This window comes from Haliotis rubra, unplaced genomic scaffold, assembly GCF_003918875.1.
Source record: "Haliotis rubra isolate DU_JTF1 unplaced genomic scaffold, ASM391887v1 Scf1380, whole genome shotgun sequence".
NCBI classification, from domain to species: Eukaryota; Metazoa; Mollusca; class Gastropoda; order Lepetellida; family Haliotidae; genus Haliotis; species Haliotis rubra.
This window is the reverse complement of record NW_025765315.1, coordinates 176,881-201,373: the sequence shown is the minus strand read 5'-3', so window position 1 is coordinate 201,373 and position 24,493 is coordinate 176,881. Positions and strand designations below refer to the sequence as shown.

At 40.6% G+C, this 24,493-nt stretch overlaps 1 protein-coding gene across 1 annotated transcript; it reads right to left on the bottom strand.

Moving 5' to 3' along the window:
- Positions 1–834: 834 nt before the first annotated feature.
- Positions 835–4,189, bottom strand: LOC124268453 (anti-sigma-I factor RsgI6-like). The gene is made up of 5 exons (XM_046703414.1): positions 4,035–4,189; positions 3,198–3,369; positions 2,898–3,008; positions 2,010–2,228; positions 835–1,530 (listed from the first exon to the last, which is right to left on the bottom strand). Exons 1-5 carry the CDS (start codon positions 4,187–4,189, stop codon positions 1,291–1,293), a joined length of 897 nt encoding a protein of 298 aa, XP_046559370.1. The 3' UTR covers positions 835–1,290.
- Between the last annotated feature and the right edge of the window lie 20,304 nt (positions 4,190–24,493).

Sequence of the window (24,493 nt, the reverse complement as noted above, 5' to 3'; positions counted from 1 at the left end):
AAAAGCAATCTGATAAACCTGGTATCCAAATCTGATAAATATGCAAATTAGATCAATACACGAACTACTTTCGCAAAACTCATGACGATGACGTCGCCGCGAGTTTACAGGGTGTGTGTGTGTTGCTTCTTTTCAGAGTAATTTAAATGCATTCTTTGAGATTCCATTGCCTTCTCTCATTCAGGACTTCACCCTCTTGTCGGGAAGAAGAACTGAGGAAGAAGATATGTGGCATACTGCCAATAGATCTCCTGCTGGAAGAACCACTGGCGCCTTGTTACTTTCCAAGGTTCGACATGGTAACAACATCATTTTGTCTCGATGCCATGCCGTTGCCCTGGACCACGTCGACTACGGTCTTGCAGCCCAGAAGATAACAAATATGTTGAAGATAGGAGGTCATCTTGTTGTATGCGGACTTCATGAGAGTAATGATTACAAAGTCGGCGAGCGCGTGTTCAGGAGCTGTCATGTCTCTGTTGAACAGGTGAAAGACACATGGACACGCTGCGGGTTTGATATTGTAGACTGGAGGGAACAGGAATCGGACAAGACCAGATGCAACACCGTGTCTGCCTTTGATGGCGTCTTTGTCATGATAGCTAAGAGGGTGCGTTAAGGATACTTACTGTTCTTTGTTAGTGGTTTGTTTTTCAACAAGGTTCTCAGAAACTGAAATTGGCCTGTACATATACGACTCTGGACCAGACAAGCCAATGACAGATATTATAATATTCAGTGCTCGATTAATGTCATTCGTGACAAACTTGAGACATTCCGGAAAGTGGGCGAGTGATGATGATGGATTTCCTGATCGAGTTATGATTTTTTCTGTCTTTCTTGTTTCACTATTTTTTGTATCCGGATACAATTTTCAAAATATGTTTGTTACGCCAGTCAGTTTAAATCCCCAAAAAAAATTTTTCGATGCAAAATCCAAAACAACAGTTCAATAATAGAAACACCATCATCACGCAGCTGGTGTAGACTGTAACATTTCGTTAAAGGAGAATTTATTTTATATTACAAACATCTAAAGCATATAACAACTAAACCTTTTGGTCCACTAGTCAAGAATTCCACAGAGGTTTTAGTAACCATTTACATATATATTAGATTATATCCAACTTTGGAATTTGAAAGTTCGCGCCGTGCTGCTTTTCCCAGAAAGCCAGCATCTACAGAACTGTCAAACCTCAATGATGGTGAGGTAGTAGTTTATTCTGTTCAATAAATGTACATCAATGAAAGGTTTGGGCAGGTATTCCACAGTCATAAGAAGTTTATATTTTATCCAATAATAGTAGCGGACAGTCTAGGAATGTGCAGTTTTGGATGAGTGTCCGTTTTTCCCAGAGTAAATGTTGTCTTTGTTTGTATTGGACGTCCATGATACGTCGCCGTTAGCTCGTAATCGCCATGGAAACCGCGCACCTCTATCTGTCTGTGGGCATGGGAAATCTTCGTCGTCATATTTGTCATCCATTCTTTCTCCAGAAGGTCAAAGAACCTCTGTCCAGCTGCATTAACCTAGAACAGGACACATGTATGTAGATTTGAAAATGACTGCATAATCGTTATATACTTTAATGTTCAACTACGTAATTAACAGCATCCGAGCCTAATGACGGCGACCTGATGGGTGCAAGACAGACAATCCAGTGAATGATTGATAGACTGGATTACTTACACGCCAACGCTATAGAGTCGGCTTAATGGTGACAATGAAACAGACAATCATGTCATGTAGTCAACTTGCTTGTGAATAACCAGCAACAAACTAACTAGATTGGGTGTAGGGGGTGGGGGTGGGGTGGGGGTTGGGGGTGTTGGTGGTGGTCAGACTGCTTGTTATCGTATCTCGATGGCGTAGGACGTAGTTCCTAACACCGGTCACTATCATAGGCCATGTAGCTAAAGTATTGCTGTAAGCGGTCTTCATGAACAAACTAACTACTCTTACACCGAGGACACATTGAGCGTACATTACGCTCACACACTATAATTACCTGGAAGTTAGGTCCGCTGACCAACGAGGCAGGTTCCCCACGCCACTGCTGCTCGGACCAGAACCCCCACAGCATGATGCCGTCCACAGCCGGGTGATCGAACAATGACCTCAGAGCAGTCTCGTACCAATCAGCTCGCTTGTTCACATCCGGGGAATACAAGTCCAGCTCGGTCACCCACAGCGGGAGGCCAACTTGTGCAAGCAGGTCCAGACGTTTCTGATACAGTGTGTTTAAGTAACGTACACTGGTTTAACGAAGATTTGAATAATTCCACTTATTTCACATCGTGTCGGTTGAGTGTAGGAGGGACGTCAGAGCTGGTATAGGTGTAAGACGGTACAAATACTGATAACGAGCATTCGGATTAACTTTCTTTCTTAAATGTCGTCCTCGGTGAAGTGTAAAGTCATCATGTTTCAGTGAGTGAGTGGGTTTAGTTTTACGCCGCACTCAGCAATATTCCAGCTATATGGCTGCGGTCTGTCCAGACAATCCAGTCTGGATCAGACAATCCAGTGATCAACAACATGAGCATCGAATTGCGCAATTGGGAACCGATGATATGTGTCAACCAAGTCAGCGAGCCTGACCATCCGATCCCGTTAGTCGCCTCTTACGACAAGCAGGGGCTACTGAAGATCAATTCTAACGGGTATTACATTCAGAGGCATGAATCCAGGGGATTCCAGGTATGATTGGCCCCCAGCGGCACATGCAGGTCATCAGCGGCGACTGACTGGACAGGATCATCAGGTGACTTGGTGACTTGGTTGATTGCTCGTCACCATATCCAACGACTTTGATAGCGGTTCACAGAAATGTCTATTCCAGATACAATTAAGACACTCGTGCAGTTGGAATATACACACGAACAAACAAACAAACCTTGAGAAGGTAAGGGTCTGGTGCGGTGAGGTCCCTGAAGTGTGTCTGGACACCCATACCATGTACAGGGACCCTGGCTTGTTTGAACCGCATCGCCATATCACGGTATGCCTGGATACGAAGGAGACCTCAGTAGGTGAGTGAGTGAGCTGGTTTCTAATGCCGTTTTAAACGGTCTCACCGAATCAATCTTCAAGAAGAGTTGTTAGAAAGGGGTCTTACACAACAGTGGTTCCATTAACGACTGACTAAAGGAAGTATCCCAACATTCCACCCAGTGGAGTAAATCACAATGGTTACCATGGTATCTCCGCCGCGAGCTGTGACTGTGTTTTCGTTGAAGAACAGCTTCATGCTGGGGTCCACCTGGTGGGCGATCCTGAACACCTCCAGGTTGTAGTCCCTGTCCTGGAGAGTCTCCCGGAACCACTGGGTATGGAGGATCTCGTTGTTCACGTCCCAGTGCTCAACTCTACAAATAGAGACTCTGTCACATGGAGGTGCCACTCTACACATGAACGTTATCGTGGTCTTCATTAATGAGATACATCTGAGAAAATCAATATTTATGGATGTCAACTTCTTTATTGTGAATAACTGACTGACTGACTGACTGAGTTTAGTTTTACGCCGCTTTTAGCAATATTCCAGCAATATCACGGCGGGGGACACCAGAAATGGGCTTAAGACATTGTGCCCATATTGTGAATAACACTACGTTTTGGAGTGTATGCTTGCTCTTTCATCTCCTGAAGCAAGCATACACTCCGAAACGTCGTGTTATTCACAATAAAGAAGTTGACATCCATATATTTTGCTTTTCTAATGCATTCCACTTCTAATTGCCCTTCAAAGATAAGATATATCTGTTAAGGAAGAACAACTGTGAAGAACCGAGAGACTATTGTAACTCAGTCACACACTGCTATCGTGTTCCGCTACGGTATTGATATCACATATTGATACAGTTAGACCAAATTTGACCCTGATGTGTTGTGAAGCAGATTTCTTTACAGGATGAGTGTTGGCTGTACGTGGCAATATTCGTTGAATGTAGCTTTCGTTACAAAAGTTGACCTCCTCTTGTTCAGGTTCTTGTTCAGGTTTGCAAGTGGTTGCTCTTTCTTGTATAGTTACAGTCCTTTTGTTTTATTGAGCGCCTCTGATATTCTGTGTGTGACTGCTTTTCGGAGTGTGTTGCCTCTCAAAGGTCGAACCCATGGCGGCACCTTGTCCACCTTGGACCACAGAAGGTAGTGTACATTAGCCCGGTGTCTGCAAGTTGCCAACATAGGTGTGCGTTGTACTAATAAATTCACAATCACATAAGTGTATGATCATTCTTTCTTTTCGTAAGAAAGGATGAGCTTATTGTTTCTAATTTGTTCAGGGTATATTAATAGTTACCCATTTGAGCGTAGTTTGTTGAGCGCCTCTACAGCAGTGTCATAATGGGCAGCTCCCTGGAACAGACAATATGAGGCAACTTCACACGTGAATAGCAAATATAAACCTGAAGGGTGCTTTTCACTATATATTAGACATGGCTTCTTTTCCCGGAATAACCGCACTTGAAGTTTTTGTTTGCTCTCAGGTTTTACTTTTGTGAGTAAGACCTATTTCCCGGTTTTACTTTTGTAAGTAAGACCTCTTCTCAGGTTTTACTTTTCCCTAATTCTATATTAACATCAACATTCAAATTATATATGAGTGTTTTGAAATCAATTGAAAAATATCGTGGAAGATCAATTGAAATAAGCAAATGTTTTCCCTAGCAGGATTGGAACCATACATTTCAGATTCATACTTACTCACAGCCACGAGCCCGACAAAGATCGAGGGTTGAATTATCTATTTATAGATAGGCCTACTGTCATTTAGTTGATTTTACTAGCGCTTCAGTTACTGTTATGTAGCTTCATTACATGATCATCTAATTATCCATTACTAGGGGTGTCGCGATACGCGAATGTATCGATGCATCGATACATTTTTGCTGACGATACGATACGCGATACATGCTTGCGTGTATCGATTCCTATTTTAAAACTTTATCGATTCAATTTTTTATGCTATATCCATCTCCGTCAAAGTCTTGATAGTAAAATTACACAAGACCGCTCCGATAAATAGATGTAGCTAGCTTTACTTAAAAAATAGGTTGGAAACTAACAGCTTTTGTGATTGGCTAGACTATTTTGATGGACCGTACGTTGCCGGTGCGTACGTTGCCGGTAAGGTAATGCTATGAAAAGGCGCGAAAATTATGTATCGCGATACGTATCGTATCGTGACCTTAAAATCGTGATACGTATCGTATCGTGAGATTGGTGTATCGTGACACCCCTATCCATTACTGACGGTTTATATGTATAATAAAGCACTCCTCCTCGGTTATGGTTGGGAAAGTAAGCCCTCGACCATCGGGTGGACCATCCGGTCTCGGGTCTTACTTTCCCAACTATAACCTCGGAGTCGTGCTTTATCCTACACAAAGAGCAGGAACAAGATGCAAATCCTGAAACGAATTGCGTTAAATGATACAGCTGCATGTGGAAAACATCCCAGTCTACAACAGTAGAGCCTACACAAGCAGGTTCATACTAGGTGTCAAACTTACTCTAGAATCGATGTACTAGATGTCTAGTAGCCTACCCAAAAAGTTCAGATTGGACATTTAACCCAACAATAGGACGACCGATCTAGTCTACCTAATGGTTCAGACATTATTTGCACCCTACCAAAAAGGTTCAGACCTGATGGCTAGCTGACAGTAAGGTTCATACCTGATGGCAAGCTAACAGTAAGGTTCAGATCTGATGGCTAGCTAACTTTAGGTTCAGACCTGGTGGCAAGCTAACAGTAAAGTTCAGACCTGATCGCTAGCTAACAGTAAGGTTCAGACCTGATGGCTGGCTAACAGTAGGTTCAGACCTGATGGCAAGCTAACAGTAAAGTTCAGACCTGATGGCTAGGCTACCTGATGGCTAGCTAACAGTAAAGTTCAGACCTGATGGCTAGCTAACAGTAAGGTTCAGACCTGATGGCTAGCTAACAGTAAGGTTCAGACCTGATGGCTTCAGAAAGGTTCAGACCTGATGGCTAGCTAACAGTAAAGTTAACAGTAAGTTCTGATGGCTAGCTAACAGTAACCTGAGAGTAAAGTTCAGACCTGGCTGATGGCTAGCTAACAGTAAGGTTCAGACCTGATGGCTAGCTAACAGTAAAGTTCAGACCTGATGGCTAGCTAACAGTAAGGTTCAGACCTGATGGCTAGCTAACAGTAAAGTTCAGACCTGATGGCTAGCTAACAGTAAGGTTCAGACCTGATGGCTAGCTAACAGTAAAGTTCAGACCTGATGGCTAGCTAACAGTAAAGTTCAGACCTGATGGCTAGCTAACAGTAAGGTTCAGACCTGATGGCTAGCTAACAGTAAGGTTCAGACCTGATGGCTAGCTAACAGTAAAGTTCAGACCTGATGGCTAGCTAACAGTAAGGTTCAGACCTGATGGCTAGCTAACAGTAAAGTTCAGAGGTCAGTCTGATGATGCTAACAGTAAGGTTCAGACCTGATGGCTAGCTAACAGTAAGGTTCAGACCTGATGGCTAGGTGACAGTAAGGTTCAGACCTGATTGGCTAGCTGACAGTATGGTTCAGACCTGATGGCTAGCTAACAGTAAGGTTCAGACCTGATGGTTAGCTAACAGTAAGGTTCAGACCTGATGGCTAGCTAACAGTAAAGTTCAGACCTGATGGCTAGCTAACAGTAAGGTTCTGACCTGGTTGTCCTGATGGCTAGCTAACAGTAAAGTTCAGACCTGATGGCTAGCTAACAGTAAAGTTCAGACCTGATGGCTAGCTAACAGTAAGGTTCAGACCTGATGGCAAGCTAACAGTAAGGTTCAGACCTGATGGCTAGCTAACAGTAAGGTTCAGACCTGATTGCTAGCTGACAGTAGGTTCAGACCTGATGGCGAACTGGGGTTAATGCTGCAATGATCGAGTGAGTGGGTGAGTTTTATGCCACTTAGCAATATTCCAGCAACATCTCGGCGGGGACATCAGAAATGGGCTTCACACATTGTACCCGTTTACGGAATCGAACCCGGGTCTTCGGCATGACGAGCGAGCGCATTAACCACTAGCCTACCCTTCCGCCCCAACGCTGCATTGAACAACACTCGAGTTGTATCGCAGTGTGTCTGTTGGTGTGCGACGAAGAGGGACTACAGGGATTAAGGTATTGAACTAGCAAGGACATGGAGCTGTCAAACCTATAAAGGGAATCGAACCCACGATTGCAGATTCCTTGATGGCCAAGGGACGTAACTCTGCACTGCGAATTCCGGGGTCTTAGAGGATTGACCCACCCATGACCCTAGCTAACAGCTGAAGGTACGTACAGAATGTCTTGCGTTCATTTGCCATTTCAGGTCGTTCTCGAGAACAGTATTGCTTGTTGATGAAGTCACTATAGCGACGGTCACCATGGAGATACTGCTGAGCATTAGTGAAATACATATTTGCTCTTTACCCGCGAGTATTGTTACGAACCTGGATTTCTACGGCGCTGGGATCGACTGCCGTATCCCAGGTTATTCTGGAAGGTCAGATATGTATATAGGAGTCAGGAAAGCGTGCATGTGTTCAACTACGGTTACTGTTGGTTGTTTAATAGGATGGTCGTGCCTGCATATCACACTGCAGTTTTCGTACCTACGTTTCATTAAATGAGTGCATCCCTCATTATACAGTGTAATATATCTCCAATCCGATAAACACCCCGGATCCATTCGCCACCTTGACTCTCTCTAACTAAGCATAGATATTTTTGTCCCATGGCAGTAATTTCATTGAACTGCTATTGTTAGTGAGGTTCATACGGATCGGGCCACACACTATAAGTTGTAGTAGCGAATTATGTTATTGTAGTTAGCGTAATAACATGGATATAATTATAATACACCTTATCGATATGAAATTTTGGAAATTGTCTTCAAGTATTCTTTTGCATTTTCTGACAAATGATCATTCGGTCAACTTTGATTGCAGCAGAATATAAGCATGATGAATGGTACTGTATTTTTGGCTTATTTGATTGTATCGCAAGTCCTTAGAGGATTGGTCTTATCAATATTTATATACACTAGTAAGAGGGGAGTCTTGGTTATATCAGTGCGGGACCTACTTTATTGTGATAATGGATTTGCGTATTCTGTCAATAACTTGATTCGTGTCTGCCTTCCAGTTCTGGGGAGCCTTCGGGGCTACTTTCAGTGAAGCTGAATCCACAGGGAAATTGACCATCGGGTGTGGCCCTGAGACGTAGAGTCGTGTTGACCGCAGGGCTGGACAAAGAAAAAACGGACACGCGATGGGTGTGAGGCTGGAAGAAGTAGCCAGTGATAGGTGTGAGGGATGAAGAAGTAGCCAGTGATGGGTGTGAGGGATGAAGATGTAGTCAGTGATGGGTGTGAGGGATGAAGAAGTAGCCAGTGATGGGTGTGGGGAAGGAAGAAGTAGCCAGTGATGGGTGTGAAGGAGGAAGAAGTAGCCAGTGATGTATGTGAGGGAGGAAGAAGTAGCCAGTGATGGGTGTGAGGGAGGAAGAAGAAGCCAGTGATGGGTGTGAGGGATGAAGAAGTAGCCAGTGATGTATGTGAGGGAGGAAGAAGTAGCCAGTGATGGGTGTGAGGGAGGAAGAAGTAGCCAGTAATGAGTGTCAGGGAGGAAGAATCAGTAGCCAATGATGGGTGTGAGGGAGGAAGAAGAAGTCAGTGATGGGTGTGAGGGAGGAAGAAGTAGCCAGTGATGGGTGTGAGGGAGGAAGAATCAGTAGCCAATGATGGGTGTGAGGGGAGGAAGAAGTGAGTCAGCGATGGGTGTGAAGAGGGAAGAGGTAGCCAGTGATGGGTGTGACGGAGGAAGAAGTAGCCAGTGATGGGTGTGAGGGAGGAAGAAGTAGCCAGTGATGGGTGTGAAGGAGGAAGAAGTAGCCAGTGATGGGTGTGAGGGAGGAAGAAGTAGCCAGTGATGGGTGTGAGGGAGGAAGAAGTGGCCAGTGATGGGTGTGAGGGAGGAAGAGGTAGCCAGTGATGGGTGTGAGGGAGGAAAAAGTAGCCAGTGATGGATGTGAGGGATGAAGAAGTAGCCAGTGATGGGTGTGAGGGATGAAGAATTAGTCAGTGATGGGTGTGAGGAAGGAAAAGGTAGCCAGTGATGGGTGTCAGGGATGAAGAATTAGTAGCCAGTGATGGGTGTGAGGGAGGAAGAAGTAGTCAGCGATGGGTGTGAAGAGGGAAGAGGAGCCAGTTATGTGTGTGAGGGAGGAAGAAGTAGCCAGTGATGGATGTGAAGGAGGAAGAAGTAGTCAGTAACGCGATGTTCGAAACGGTGATGAGCGCCAACAGCTGATGTAAGCTGATTCCCAAGGTACTTGTTCTCTTAGACTTGTCTTCCGCCTTTGATACTGTGGATCATAAACTCCTGACAGATCGGTTGGAAAAGGATTACGGTATCCATGGGACTGCCCTCAAGTGGTGTGTTTCATATCTAGAGGAAAGAACCCAGTCTGTATGTGTGCGTAACACCATGTCACCTGCTACTATATTGAAGTGTGGAGTACCCCAAGACTCTGTCCTTGGGCCACTCCTGTTCACCCTTTATACCAAACCACTCGGCTCTCTAATCCGTGACCAGCATATCGCCCATCATTTTTACGCTGACGACACACAGCTCATGGATAACTTCACCAGTGACCCCCAGAGTCAGACTGAGGTCTGTGCCAGGATGGAGTCGTGTGTGAAAGATATTAAATACTGGATGTCTAAGAACATGCTACAGCTAAATAGCGGAAAAAAACTGAACTCATGATTACTGCTTCTAAATCCAGATTGCAGAAATGTGGTATCGATCATCTTCAGATCGATGATGTAGAAATTCCTGTTTCTCATTGCGATAAAAACCTATGTGTGTTTTTAGATGAGAATCTATCCATGGAGAAGCATATTAACCACCTATCAAAGATCTGCCACCACCAACTCAGGAACATTGGTTCTATCCGTCACCTCCTAACTAGAAACACCACTGCCACACTGATGAGATCACTAGTATTGTCGCGGTTAGACTACTGCAATAGTCTCTTGATTGGTATTACCAGTGACCAACTTCACAGACTGCAGAAACTGCAGAACACCGCTGCCAGGATTATCACGCGCGCAAAACTATCAGGTCATATCCAGCCTGCATTGAAGTCTCTCCACTGGTCGAGAATTAGGGAAAGAATAGAGTTTAACTCTAACTTACTAAGCACTAAATGGAACTGCTCCACTCTATCTCCAAGCCCTTGTCTCACCCTACGTCCCACCGAGGAATCTCAGATCTGCCGATCAATCACTTCTTGTTGTGCCTCCATATAAACTCAAAACTTTCGGACATAGATCCTTCAAACATTCAGCTGCTTGCCTGTGGAACTCTCTCCCTACAGACATCAAATCTGCTCCAACTCTCTCAAGTTTCAAATCTCATCTAAAGACATTTCTTTTTCTTCGCTACTGACTGTCTTGTGTTTGCGCTTAGAGCATGGCCTAGTGTTGTGGAGTCAAGCGCATTACAAATGATCTATATTATATCAAGCCACAGGTAATAGAGTTGACTTAAAGATGGTATGTCTCGGAAACCCCAACTACAGAAACTAAATGCTGTGTAGTCATAAGGACCTGCACAGACCCTGAATTCGAGCTTCCATTCTACTTCGAGCTTCCATTTTGTCTTGTGGAAAAAGCTTCCCCAACCAGCGATTTGCTGTTTGTAAGCGTCTGAAAGCTCCAGTAACGTTGTTGGTAGGCAAAGACACAACTTCGCATGAACTCTATGCTGTAAGACCATACGGAAATGTACTGTAGTTTATACCTGTTACACTGGACAATGGTACTTGGAGTTTGGTTATCAAAGTCTTGGGTATAACACATCATATACACACGTGTATCAGGGGCGCTGAAGTCTCCTTACAGATGCATCCAGCCATCTGATGACGTCACCATGGGCTGATCGGCAGCAGGGACGTATAGTCTGTCCTTCTTGCCACCTGCAACACATGGACGTGGCCTCATGATGGATAATGTTACGGTATATTAGTGACGGTATAACCTGTAGAATATGCTAGTATTTATAGAGTATATTTGGGGGCTGATGAGGTGACTTCTGATAAATACATCAAATGTTGTAGTCCTCATATTTGAAAAACTGACAGAGGCAGACAGCTATTGTCACGTATTTGTTGCCACTGAGTTGTCTAATGATTGTAAACATTGAACTGTGTGTATGTATAAAACAACTGGTTATATTCATTGATCGTGTGTGGTCATTAACGGATAGAAAGAAACGGTATCCTTAGTTCTAAGACCAATGATCTCAGTGTATATAATACCTTTACACCAGGTGATTCACCTGTCAAATCTCACGTGACATACCTGTCAAACACCAGGTGATAACACCTGTCAAACATCACGTGATTTACCTGTCAAACACCAGGTGACAGACCCGTCAAACATCACGTGATTTACCTGTCAAACACAAGGTGACAGACCCGTCAAACATCACGTGATTTACCTGTCAAACACAAGGTGACATACCTGTCAAACATCACGTGACATAAATGTCAAACACCAGGTGACATACCCGTCAAACATCACGTGATTTACCTGTCAAACATCACGTGACATACCTGACATATCCATACATCAAAACACCAGGTGACATACCCGTCAAACACCACGTAATTTACCTGTCAAACACCAGGTGACATACCAGGTGACATACCTGTCAAACACCAGGTGACATACCTGTCAAACACCAGGTGACATACCTGGCAGGCCGAACTCCACCGTGAGACTGACATGTTGTCCAAGCACCGTAGGTTCATCGTTCAGCAACTTGACGTACACACTGGCTTCGTACTGACCGTTGGGGGCGATGCTGTCCACTGTCTGGCTGGGGCCTTGGTAATAGTGGGTTCTGTCACAGGGAGATGCACATCATTGTGTGACAAGTGCGGTTTGGAGAGGTCAAGTACACATTTTCTGTGTTGAGAATATTCACAAACGTGTTTCAGTGAATTGTTGTCTTAAAGTACTGTCGAAAATAGAAAAAAAAACTGATTTTTCGCATTTATATCTACAATTTATGTAGTTAATATGGGTGAAATATCTGTTAAACTATGTTCGGCCTAACTACAGTCTCAGTGGTAGGGAGATAGGAAACATAGAAAAAGGACTTTACTGAGGAGAGATTAGTGCAGAAATAAGCAATGCGGTTGTTTTCTAAGTCCAAAGCGACTTTTTGGAACAGACTATGACTTTATGCGAATTAGTGTGCGATGATACTGTATTGCAAAGGACACCTTTTAAATGCCCATTTAAAAAATAAACTTATATATATTATAAACGATAGTTGACGTAAACAATAATAACTTTAGTACTGAAACTATTAAGGATGTAGCTACCATGCAGTCTCACTATCACTATAAAAAGAAACAGCTTGAAAAAAGGGGTCGTCTCAAACGGTGTGTCAGGACAGGTGTCACAGACGGCGGTTGGGGTCGGGCCGGGTGATAGAGATATCAGCTGAGATAAGATAATCCTTTAGGGGCAATAGGTTGGGGAAGCAAACGGCATGTCATAACAATTTATGTCATAAACATTTGAGTTTAACCTTCTCGTCTAACAGGAATTGGCAGCATCATATTGGTAATAGTGTCAAAAAGGCATCTAAAATGATTGCAGCATTTCAGAAAATAAAGTTCCTACTAAATAGAACAACGCCAGTCTTCCTTCAGGATTTACTCTCACCTGTAGTAGGCAACCGGACAAGCTATGACTTAAGAAATTCCAATAATTTTAACCAACCATGTACAAGACTGAGGTACTCAACATCATTTTTTTATTCCATCCGCAGTTAAAATATGGAATAATATTCCTTTAGCTTTTAGAATTACGATTCTGTAGCATTATTTAAATGTTATATTCACGTGAAAGAAAGATGTGCACCTAAATATTATTCATATGAAATAAATGAAGTTAAATGTTTTGCACACAAGATTAAGATATATGACGAGTACACTTAATTATGATTTATTTAGAATAAATATTTAAAAAATCATGTCAACGTGGCCATGCATGCACATGTACATGTCTATACCTCTCAAACAAAACGTTTTCTCAGTTAACTTCCATCAATAAAGACAACCAAACCTCTCATTAACAAACCTGTTTTCACATTCGATAGCAATTGATAGTAGAATTTTTTGAGAAGAGAAGACATATTATCATTTAATCACAACAAAGTTCTATTTACACACAATCAAACTTCTCAGTAACGAACCTGTTTCATATGGTCGCTGATTAGGGCCATCGCTTTCTCACCTTAAACTTCGGAGGCGAGAAAGCGATAACACGAGACGAGAAAGCGATAACACGAGACGAGAAGGAGAAAGCGATGGCCCTAATCAGCCACCATAGTTTAGAGAATAACTAATACAGATGTAAACTTTCCTTTGGCATGCAATTTGCACGTATGCAATAGTCATATCATGAAATAACGGAAACGTTCATTTTGTGATGTCACTAAGGGAATTACATAGTTTATGACATGGCTGGATTCGATTTGTCTTAACCAACTTAATCACACCAACCAATTGAATTATTTCTTTGACTGGCATTTTAGAAGTTGAGTTGATGAAGAATAATGACAATTATTATGGATATACAACTTCTTTTATTCTGTGGAGGCAACGTTTCGACATAGATTCTAATGTCGTTGTCAAGCAAGTGATACATGAGTAAGAAATTGAGAGAATATATACAGGAGTTGTTGTTACAGTAGATAGGGAATGAGTTGTTTATACAATATATGAGGTTGATGTACAACGCTTGTAGAAGAGATTGGGTAAATTGATTGGAAGCCAGAAGGGTGATATACAATGGATGGAGTTGATGTACATAGTTGAATTGAAACTAATAATGTACACAAGAAATATTATTGATTACTTTATCAAGTGATGGTAGGCATTGGAACTGTACTATCATTCATCTCTGTTGAGGGTGGATCCTATCACCACACAAAATGACTGTATTACCCAAATTTACTAACGTCAGGAAATACTCGTTTCATCGGGCGGCCATATGAACAACGTTTGAAATCTACGTATCATCTGACCGTCAGATTTACACACGTTTAAAGGGGTGTTAAAATAAACCAACATTCAACTCTGCATTTGCATGTATTTCACAGGTGTGTAAATCTGGCAATTGTTTTCATGTGTTTCTTAACATGTGCAACATTTGCAAATGCTGTGATTGTAGGACATGCATTTCAATACCCTTGAAATCTCGTATGACCAGGGTTAGATTTGTCATATATTTAGTACATGCGTAAATGGTTGGAAATGGGTAAATATAGTGTTACATGATTAGCACTACTTTACCGTGTATTTCAATGGTTCTGTAATGTAACTGTCACAAAGGGTTCGTTAGCGCGTCCGAGCACGCTATAATGTACTGATATAATTAGAAACACATGGTGAAGTGATACCCATGACTGAGCACTATTAATAACGTGCGTGTCTTTCTTGACATACACATGGTGTCTGTTTAAAAGGTTCACAATTCGGGTCCATGGGCCAGAGCGATATGTATGTTAGGGAGTGTGTGTGTGTGAGGGAGAGGGTACCTGTCAGCATTTATGTTGCTTATGAGTTTTCTTTTTTCCTTTTGCTTTTTGCTGTCTAATTTGTTATACATTATGTAATTATGTTAATCATTATGGTATCTCAATATCATGGAATATAATGTGTACTTATTACTCTACCGAAACGTATTATATGTATGCTTTACTGTTATTGGGTGAAACTGTTAAAAGTACCTTCGCACAGAATTTCCAGGAAATAGAAACTGAAAATTACTAGATAAATGGAAAACTAAATTGGATAAAGAGCGCAAACAATCATTATTTATATTCCTCTTTTTAAATTATCAGTGTGCAGATCATGTCACTAACATAAAAACTGAAGGATATATGGTGACAAAACTGGGTTCAATCTTGAATGTATAATAAATGTACCAATGTATATTCTTTAACAGTATCAAGGAATGATGGGGTACGCTCATGGTTAAAGCGTTCGCCTGTCAGGTCAAAAACCGGTGTTTGATTCCCGACATAGGCACATTAAGACTGAAAATATATTATTTTGATATGAGGCAAAGATCTTAATTTCAATTGAAAAAAAAGAGACAAAGTAATTTGGGAGATTCACAGACTAACAACATCTATATTGGGGCTACAGGTGCAGGAAGCATCTTCAATTATAAAATCACATTCCACAAACATCAGATAAAGGTTTAAATGACAAGCATATTTATTGGTATCTTGCCAAGCTCTGTCCTCTCTGAATGCAGTATAACCAGAGAGCTGCGGTCACCACCTCAGGTGGCCAAATTCAGCCATCCCATTACTTTACAGTATTTTCTTACAGACATATATATGGAAAATTAACTTTTACGGGTATGAAAAGAGTAGGGGGAAACACGTGCAAAGTATTAGTCATCTGAGATTATCCTTCAAAAACATCATATCTACAACAATCACTTATCGTTATGTGCAACCAAAGCATTGCAAAAAAGGCCATATTTCCAGACAGCATAACATCACCTTTGGCCGGAGTTCCAAATAATTGACACCGAAAGCCTGTCAGTTAACGCAAAGGAAATAACCCTTGTGTTTTAAATGATGCCTTTATCATAGTCACAATGAAGTGTAGGTTGCCATGCATTTTCTAGTCTGTCTCACAGTCCCTGAACCACATTATTTTCCTTACTGCTTAGTCTGTCTCACAGTCCCTGAACCACATTATTTCCCCTACTGCCAAGCCCTCTCTGCAATGCTAAAGCCTTTAATGAAGCAAGTCTAGATCTCCTCAGGTCCAGGGTCTGTTAACATCTGCAAGAAACCTAACTCACTTTGGGGGTCGGGTTACAAAGTAAACATATCTAACTGCCATGGCTGGCCGGACTCAATCTCGTGTCTCCCTGGGGCCCCTTTTTCATTTTAAATAGGTTTGTTTGTTACTATCAAAATTATATATATTCAGACACTAAGCGTTGGTCTATGTATTTTCCAATATGATGGAAATACTAAATATATGTATTTACCAAATAAAATTCTAAAGGAGCCTTTCTTCAAGCAGTGACTTAACGCCATACATAGTTACACTTGTTTAGATGATAGACTTCATATAAGGCATCATAGATATTTCACAAACCCTTAGCCTCATTAGCTTATTGCCTCACCCTTTGCGAATTAAGCGTCGGCAGATGTAAATGTTACTGGAGATGTTGGTCCCGCCAGCTGTGGGTGTTTGGTATGGCACTCCATAACCCAAACCCTGCAGTGAGTTTTCCTAGAAACGGAAGAGGAAAAAATATCGCTCTGTGACTGTGATACAGACTGGGACAAAATATGAAAAACCAAAAATTTGGACAACAAACCATTGTTTGGGTGTTTTAATTGCAAATATGATTCAAATAGCTTAACCTAGATTTCGATATCCTCCGAATGTACATTTGGTGGAAAATATACATTCATCCCGAGACAAGGACGAATGTTTATATATAATTAAAAAATAGCAACAGCACTAGTATCCATTTTGTCTTTTGTCTTCTAAGCGTCAGAACTAGATTAACAACTAGTCTCTGATATGAACATATTTTACAGAAAAATAGTTCATAGTATAAAACAATATATAATATAATGCAAAGGAGCCCTGAGACTTTCTCCTGAAGCTGTGCAAATCTAGACTTGCCACATTTTGTAGACTTGCGTGGGCTTGGATATATTGCTTCAGGGTCTGTATGACAGACGACGTCCCAACATACGCTCAGTCACATGTGTCTCCAGGTCACGGAGAATCAGTGGTTAGAGGCCCGTATTGTAATTCTCGTGCGTTTGCCAGGCGCGTAGCAAGCTATATTTTTCGTGTAAGCCCTATGGGCTGCAAAGATTTATATTACTGGTGGTATTGAGGCTTGCTCAACTTTCATTTTTTATGAGACTTGAAGAGTTATCGTTTGACGTTTGATGATTTCAATAGCTTCAAAATAATGTTGAAATTGAAATGTGATTTCCTCATATAGAAATATGTTTGGACATAGTTTACACATGTCTGCTGCATTGATACAATACCATACATCGAGTATGTGGTGTTTTTTCTAAAATAAATGATAAACAAATGAAAAATAAACAACTGCATTTCAGTGATGATTCACATATAATCATGACTGTAACAAAACATCCTCATACATGTCGATGGAAAAACAATCATCACCGAAAGTTATGATGTGAAGAATAACCTGTTTACTGTACATGGTAATGCTTTAATCAAAGAATACTGTAGTCAGTATGATTCATAGAATCATTTCCACTCTTTAAATGGAACGTGTTTGTAGGTATTTTTGGCAAGAATTAGAAGAAAAAGTATTTTTAGCAAAGATCATGTGTAAGGTCGAGCTGTTTTTTTATAATGGTAGCTACGCCCCTGTTTGCATGCGTTGTTGACGCGCCATGGACGCCTTGTAACATCACTATTTGATTATGATTCACGAACACATGCCCATGATATGGTCGGAATCGTGCCAAGGATTAGCAGATATTTATCATGAAAACAGGTTTTATATAGGTGGCTTGAAACTCGCTTTTACAAAGGCCTATAGGTTCGATCAGAATACATTTCGTTTTACAGCTTCTCTTTTCTTAACATGCTCACGTCAAAACTGATTTAAATTCTAATAGCAGATTAAAGAATAACACAATAAATAGTATGCCAAATTATTGTTACCATGACAACCCTGTGAGAGTAATGCAGATGATAAATTTTGATAAGTTGCTTCATCGCTATCAATAAACACTGGGTATCTTTACAATTATATGTGTGATCAAAGGCCATATGATAGATTATATGGTCTCTGGTGTGATGGAGGAGAACTTGCGTCGCTAGTTTTCTCGATAATCTGAACACATGTATGTAGCGTGAAACCGGCAGATACCTTTAGAAGAAAGTGTTTGCCCTACCTGTAACAACGATGTCCCATGTCTATAAAAGGGATATAATGTGAGGATGAATGACATGTACTTTTTATCTTGGGGCCCGTTTATGATGATACATACTACGATCTTTCACAATAATCCCTCTGGCTATCAGAGTGAGGGTACGTTTTAAACATAACCGGTATTTCTATTATTGTATTTATAAAGTTCTTCGAACGTTCTCCATATACGTCCGTCAGATACATCGCGTACAACCCTTTTCTCTTTTGATCTTCTCCAAAGACTGTTACAAGTTCAAAGAATCGTGGTCCAAGTAGAAACGTCTTAAGACTATTCCCTACAATTCTGTAACTTACACATTGTACCTTAAATGGGTATAGCTTCCGTTCGGGGGAATATCAGATTGAGTGAGTGAGTTTGGTTTTACGCCGCTTTTAGCAATATTCCAGCAATATCACGGCGGGGGACACCAGAAATGAGTTTCACACAATGTACCCATGTTGGGATTCGAACCCGGGTCTTCGGCGTGACGAGCGAACGCTTTAGTCATTAGGCTACCCCACAGCCCCGGGAATATCAGAAGGACAACGATACAGTTATTTCCAATGTTGTAGAAAGCACTCCACTTACTTAGGAAAACACTGAGATATTGTGTTCATGTCGGAATGATATTTTCAGCCCCTGTCAGATCTGAACTTGAACATGCAAGGCCTGCGTCTGTGTCAGACTAAATGTCTACAAGATTTCAGCAAAGGCTGAGCGAATGAAGAAATAACATTGTTCAGGCACTGTGAGACTATTAAGGAAGGTCACATGCAGTGCAATAATATTCCAATTATGTACTGCCACAAAATATTTTACAGTAGGGATGCGCGAGCTGAACAGACTTAAGAAATAACGAGTTGGTTCTTGTAGCATATTTGGCTGTGCTCCAAGAGAGACAAAGAGCTATTCTATTGGGACAGCTAGGGACACCTGCGAGGACAAAGGGGCAACGCATCGCCCTTTGTTCACCACTGAATCTTTTAATCCCTCGAAACATGCACCTCACAATATTTGCCAAGACCACAGACAAGGAGTAACTGATACTGGTAGCAAGAGCGAGTGCAGCTTGATAAGGCGTGTGAACTTGCGTAATACTGCCTCCTTTGTCAGGCTGTTTTGGAGATAGAATATTGAGGACATGTGAACGTTGATTTCAAACGTACTAAAATGTGTGAAAATGTAAATACATGAACCAAGTAATTCACATGATGGAAACATATGATCATCTTGCTTGAGTACAGGTAAGGTAAAGGTGTATAAACCGTTCATATACATACCCCTGAAATCTATGGTGGCTTATTAGGGGCATCGCTTTCTCGCCTTAAAATTCTGAGGCGAGAAAGCGATATCACGAGACGAGAAAGCGATATCACGAGACGAGAAAGTGATATCACGAGACGAGAAAGCGATAACACGAGACGAGAAAGCGATAACGCGAGACGAGAAAGCGATAACGCGAGACGAGAAAGCGATAACACGAGACGAGAAAGCGATATCATTGGGCGAGAAAGCGATAGAGCGAGAAAGCGAGAAAGCGATATTTACCACAATTCAGTTCTGTCTGCGCATGATCGACTACAAACGGGAGCTCAGTCGCCATCGTAATTTCTGGATAGTATTAAATGGTTTTCAGTAATGTTCTTGCCCACGAATGGCGGTGTATGACTTGACGTTTAGAGAATATCTAATAAAGATGTAAACTTTCCTTTGACAAGCAATTTGTACGTATGCAATAATCATATCGTGAAATAACGGAAACGTTCATTTTGTGGTGTGACTTAAGGAATTACATATTTTATGACATGACTGGATTCGAATTGTCTTAACCAACTTAATCACACCAACCAATTGAATTATTTCTTTGATGGGCATTTTAGAAGTTGAGTTGATGAAGAATAATGACAATTATTATGGATATACAACTTCTTTTATTCTGTGGAGGCGACGTTTCGACATAGATTCTAATGTCGTTGTCAAGCAAGTGATACATGAGTAACAAATTGAGAGAATATATACAGGAGTTGTTGTTACAGATATACAATCTTTGATATACAATAGATGAGATTGATGTACAACGCTTGTAGAAGAGTTTGAGTAAGTTGATTGGAAGCCAGAAGGGTGATATACAAGGACTGAGTTAGAACTTATAGAAAGCCAGGTGGATGTATATACAAAAAATGGGGTTGATGTACATAGTTGAATTGAAACAGATAATGTACACAAGAAATATTATTGATTACTTTATCAAGTGATGGTAGGCATTGGGAATGTACTATCCTTCATCTCTGTTGAGAGCGGATCGTATCTTCTTGATGTGTACTGCTTCCAAAAGTTTTTACGAATTTTGTAGTGTGACTGGTTCTTTTCTATGGTTGTCTTTGAATTATGATATTGTGTGACAAATGTGTCGGAAGTGCCAGATGAAAGGGAGTGACCTATGACAAATAAGGCATTGTGACGAGTATCTTTTCATGGTGATTTCCACCATGAGTGGCCAGCACTAAGACAATCAACCACATCCAAACCATCATCCTAAAATAAAATAACTGAGTGAGTGTGTGAATTGAAATATATGTCGCCTAAGAGCAATACCATTCCACAGTCAATGGTGTAATCTAAGCAAATAAAAGGATGCAGTCAAACGTTCGTCTAATCAAAGCTGAAAATAGTATGCAGTTAAACGCTGGCCTAGCCATATATAGTGAACTTCTTTGGATGGCATTTAGAAGTTGGTGTGCTGAACAACGGGGAAAGTTATATGGATATACAACTCCTTTATTATAATGTAAGCGACATTTTGGTCCGCCAATTTCAAACCCGTTCTGCCATCAAAATATCTATCAAAACCCATCTTTTCCCCTACGTTTTCTTCTAACAAAATTTAGATAATAGACATGTTATACCAACAACTGTTTTCTACACTATATTGTTACACCCCGCCGCCATTTTGACTGTATGTAGTAATTGATGTGTGTGATATGTACTCTTATACCACTATTGGTGGTCTATTGAGAATAAAAGTAAAGTAATGCGCTACAGCTGGACGTGGTCGCATAGGTTTTGATAAGCTGATTGGTGACGCGTGTATCCAATTAACCTTTCGTAACATTTTCGTTTCCAGAGGAGGACTTGAAACTCGTTCAATATATGGAACTATCTACCTGTATCATCTTGTTTATAACGATTCAAATCGAATGAGAGCAATAGGTGACATTCACTGGGATGCAGACAAATGGTTTAAACATATTTTCATTCAAACTAAATTGAATAGGGATCGGTGAACAAGCTGTAAGCTTATATGAACACCACTCCCTTACAAAAACAAATAACAATTACAAAGTTTGGCTGTTAGTCATGTATACGCTGTACATAGTCCAAAAGAAGAGAGGTATGTCGAAAACATAGGTTGAGAGTAAACAATCATTATCTTGAGAAAAGGGCGTCAAATCTGCCTGACTTTACGATATATAAATGAACAGATTCAAGAATCTGCATTTTTACAGGTGCAGTTGCATGGACATTTTCGCATAATACTGAGTCTAATGTATATCTTTTTTGGTAAAAGTACATGTTATTTCGAGTTACAGTATATATTGGACAAGTAAAGAAAAAGTGAAAGCTATCCTCATTTGCTAATCCACATGAGCATATCGGACTTTCTAAAATGTATGTTTCATACTGTGAGCATTGAGGTCACTGCAGCCAAATAAACCCGCCTACACATCTACAAAACATTTATCATGTACACACTGGAGTGAGTCGCTCCCGTCCTTCTCTATCCCCAACTAAACTCCTTACAATATAAAAAAACCCCATAGGTGCAAAGACTAGTACCTACTAGATAGTAGAAGAAACCAAATTACTCAATAACTACTATACTGGATCTGAAAACAAAATATCAAAACACCAAACAAAAAATGGCACAATTAAATTCAGAATAAACCCTTTAAAACATCCCTATCCAGCCACACATTACAGTGTAAACTCGATTATCTAGACTAACTCACAATGTCAAGGCCACACACCGCACGTTTCACAACCAATAAGTCACAATATACTTTACATTACTTACTTAGTTGAACTGATACGCAATCAAGTTCACAACCCTCTTACGTCCAACTTCTCAACTCCCCAACTAAACTAAATTATTTTCAATATACAGGTGTTTAATGATATAGTGCTTAATTCCCCAAGTAATAATTATATTACGTTTTTGTTAAACACCTATCACGTCGGTCGATGACTTGTGGCACTGTCTCAAGTAGATAGCTGGGATATGGGGACAGACATACATATAAGTATGTAGACAAGCCATTCGTGTGGAAGTATGGAAGACGATGGCACATACATTTAGAACAATACCTTTTTCACATAAAAGTAGAAATATGTATGTGTGAAATAGGCACATATAAAAAGACAAGATGAAAGGCACAGGGTGTATAAAAATTCCATCACTGAAACAATAAAGCCCGACGGGGAGTTCATTTGGTTGGTTTGTGGTTTAATACCGCACTGGAACACGATGTTACGGAGTATATTCTTATCCTTCATCAGGTGAATGAAGAGACTAGAAACTAGGAAGCAGACGTTATCGCTTTATCGTCTCGTGATATCGCTTTCTCGTCTCGTGATATCGCTTTCTCGTCTCGTGATATCGCTTTCTCGCTTCCGAATTTTAAGGCGAGAAACCGATGGCCCTAATCAGCCACCATAGAAATCCACTATGATACATAAATATCTGAGGTGTGTAAATATTTGCAAATTTGAAAATGTACATGTGTTTCCCAACCTAAGTAAATTCACATGATTCCAACCCGAGGAAACTTAGAACAAAATCGGAAATTTCAGTACCCATTGAAATTGAAAGGAATGCATTGGAAATACTGTATGATCATGTATTTACCGGGGTATCTGTTTTGCACTTGATGTTTGGTAATCCCTGACAATCCGGTCAGGGCATACATGAACGAGGTGCTTGTGCATACGAAAATGTACGATGAGCATATGTTTCAAACGTATAGATTCATATGAAATATATGCCCGGAGTTAGGAAATATCTGAAAACATACGTAAATCCGGTCATGGCATGTATTTCCTACTGTATTTACGTTTATTTCAATGGTTTACTATCCGGCTTTTGGTCCTGTGTCAGATGCACATACAAAGTTATATGACCTGATCATTGACAATCAGCGATGTCTCCTGGTGTGTGTAGCCTCAGATGCACATGCAAAGTGTTATGACCGGATCATTGATAATCAGTGAAGTCTCCTGGTGTGTGTAGCCTCAGATGCACATACAAAGTTATATGACCGGGTCATTGATAATCAGTGATGTTTCCTGTAGTGTGTAGTCTCAGATGCACATACAAAGTTATATGACCGGATCATTGACAATCAGTGACGTCTTCTGGTGTGTGTAGCCTCAGATGCACATACAAAGTTATATGACCGGATCATTGACAATCAATGACGTCTCCTGGTGTGTGTAGTCTCAGATGCACATACATGTACAAAGCTATGCACAAACAGTTATGTTTCCGATTTCTCGTCCGTAAGTTGATATATTGTCAGTATCCAAGGTGCACAACTGTATGTAAACGTTGGACACATGATAAGTTTTCTTTTCATGGAATCCTGATTCTTGGTTGATATGTGTTGTTCTTACTCCCGATCTGGCCTCATCCACTTATGTGTCACTGGTTATTCAATGACATACTGTACACCTTATGCTTGTCAAAACATACTATGTTACAGTAAATATGTATATTTTCTGAATTTTTCAGTAAATATACATAATCACAGAAAAAAAGATGTAAATACACATATTTACTGATCATACATATTTACTGTCACATATCGTACTTCTCAACACTTGGTCGTTGTCACATTTAGCTTGATAACGGTGTAAGGAATCTACACCGATGTCGCACTATGCAATAAACAAGTCCCATGCTTTATTATTGACTCACCAACTTCTCGAATGCTCGAACTATTTCCACCACTTGTTTGGTACATTGTGCATACAGACATGAGAAATTCGTATTCCGTATTCGTGTTGTGTGAATATCAGCAAAACTCCGTCAGATATAAGATCATGTATAAACATTGACTGTACACTATTCTAGAAAATTGATTACAACACAGAAAAAATATTACCGCTTCAGCAGTTACAATACATATGACAAAATCTTTTGCTTGATTATATTAGTTAAATGTATAGTCCAACATTATACAGCTGTGACGCCATCATAACACTTGTATATGATTCACTAACACACAGATTTTATCAGTCCAAAATGATATATTTTCAATGTAAAACTATATGTTTCATAAATTAAACATTAAACATAGAATCAAACATATGTGTGTGTGTGTGTGTGTGTCTGTGTGTGTCTCTGTGTGTCTCTGTGTGTGTATGAGAAACAGTTAGGGTTGTCATTTGAGCCTGAGA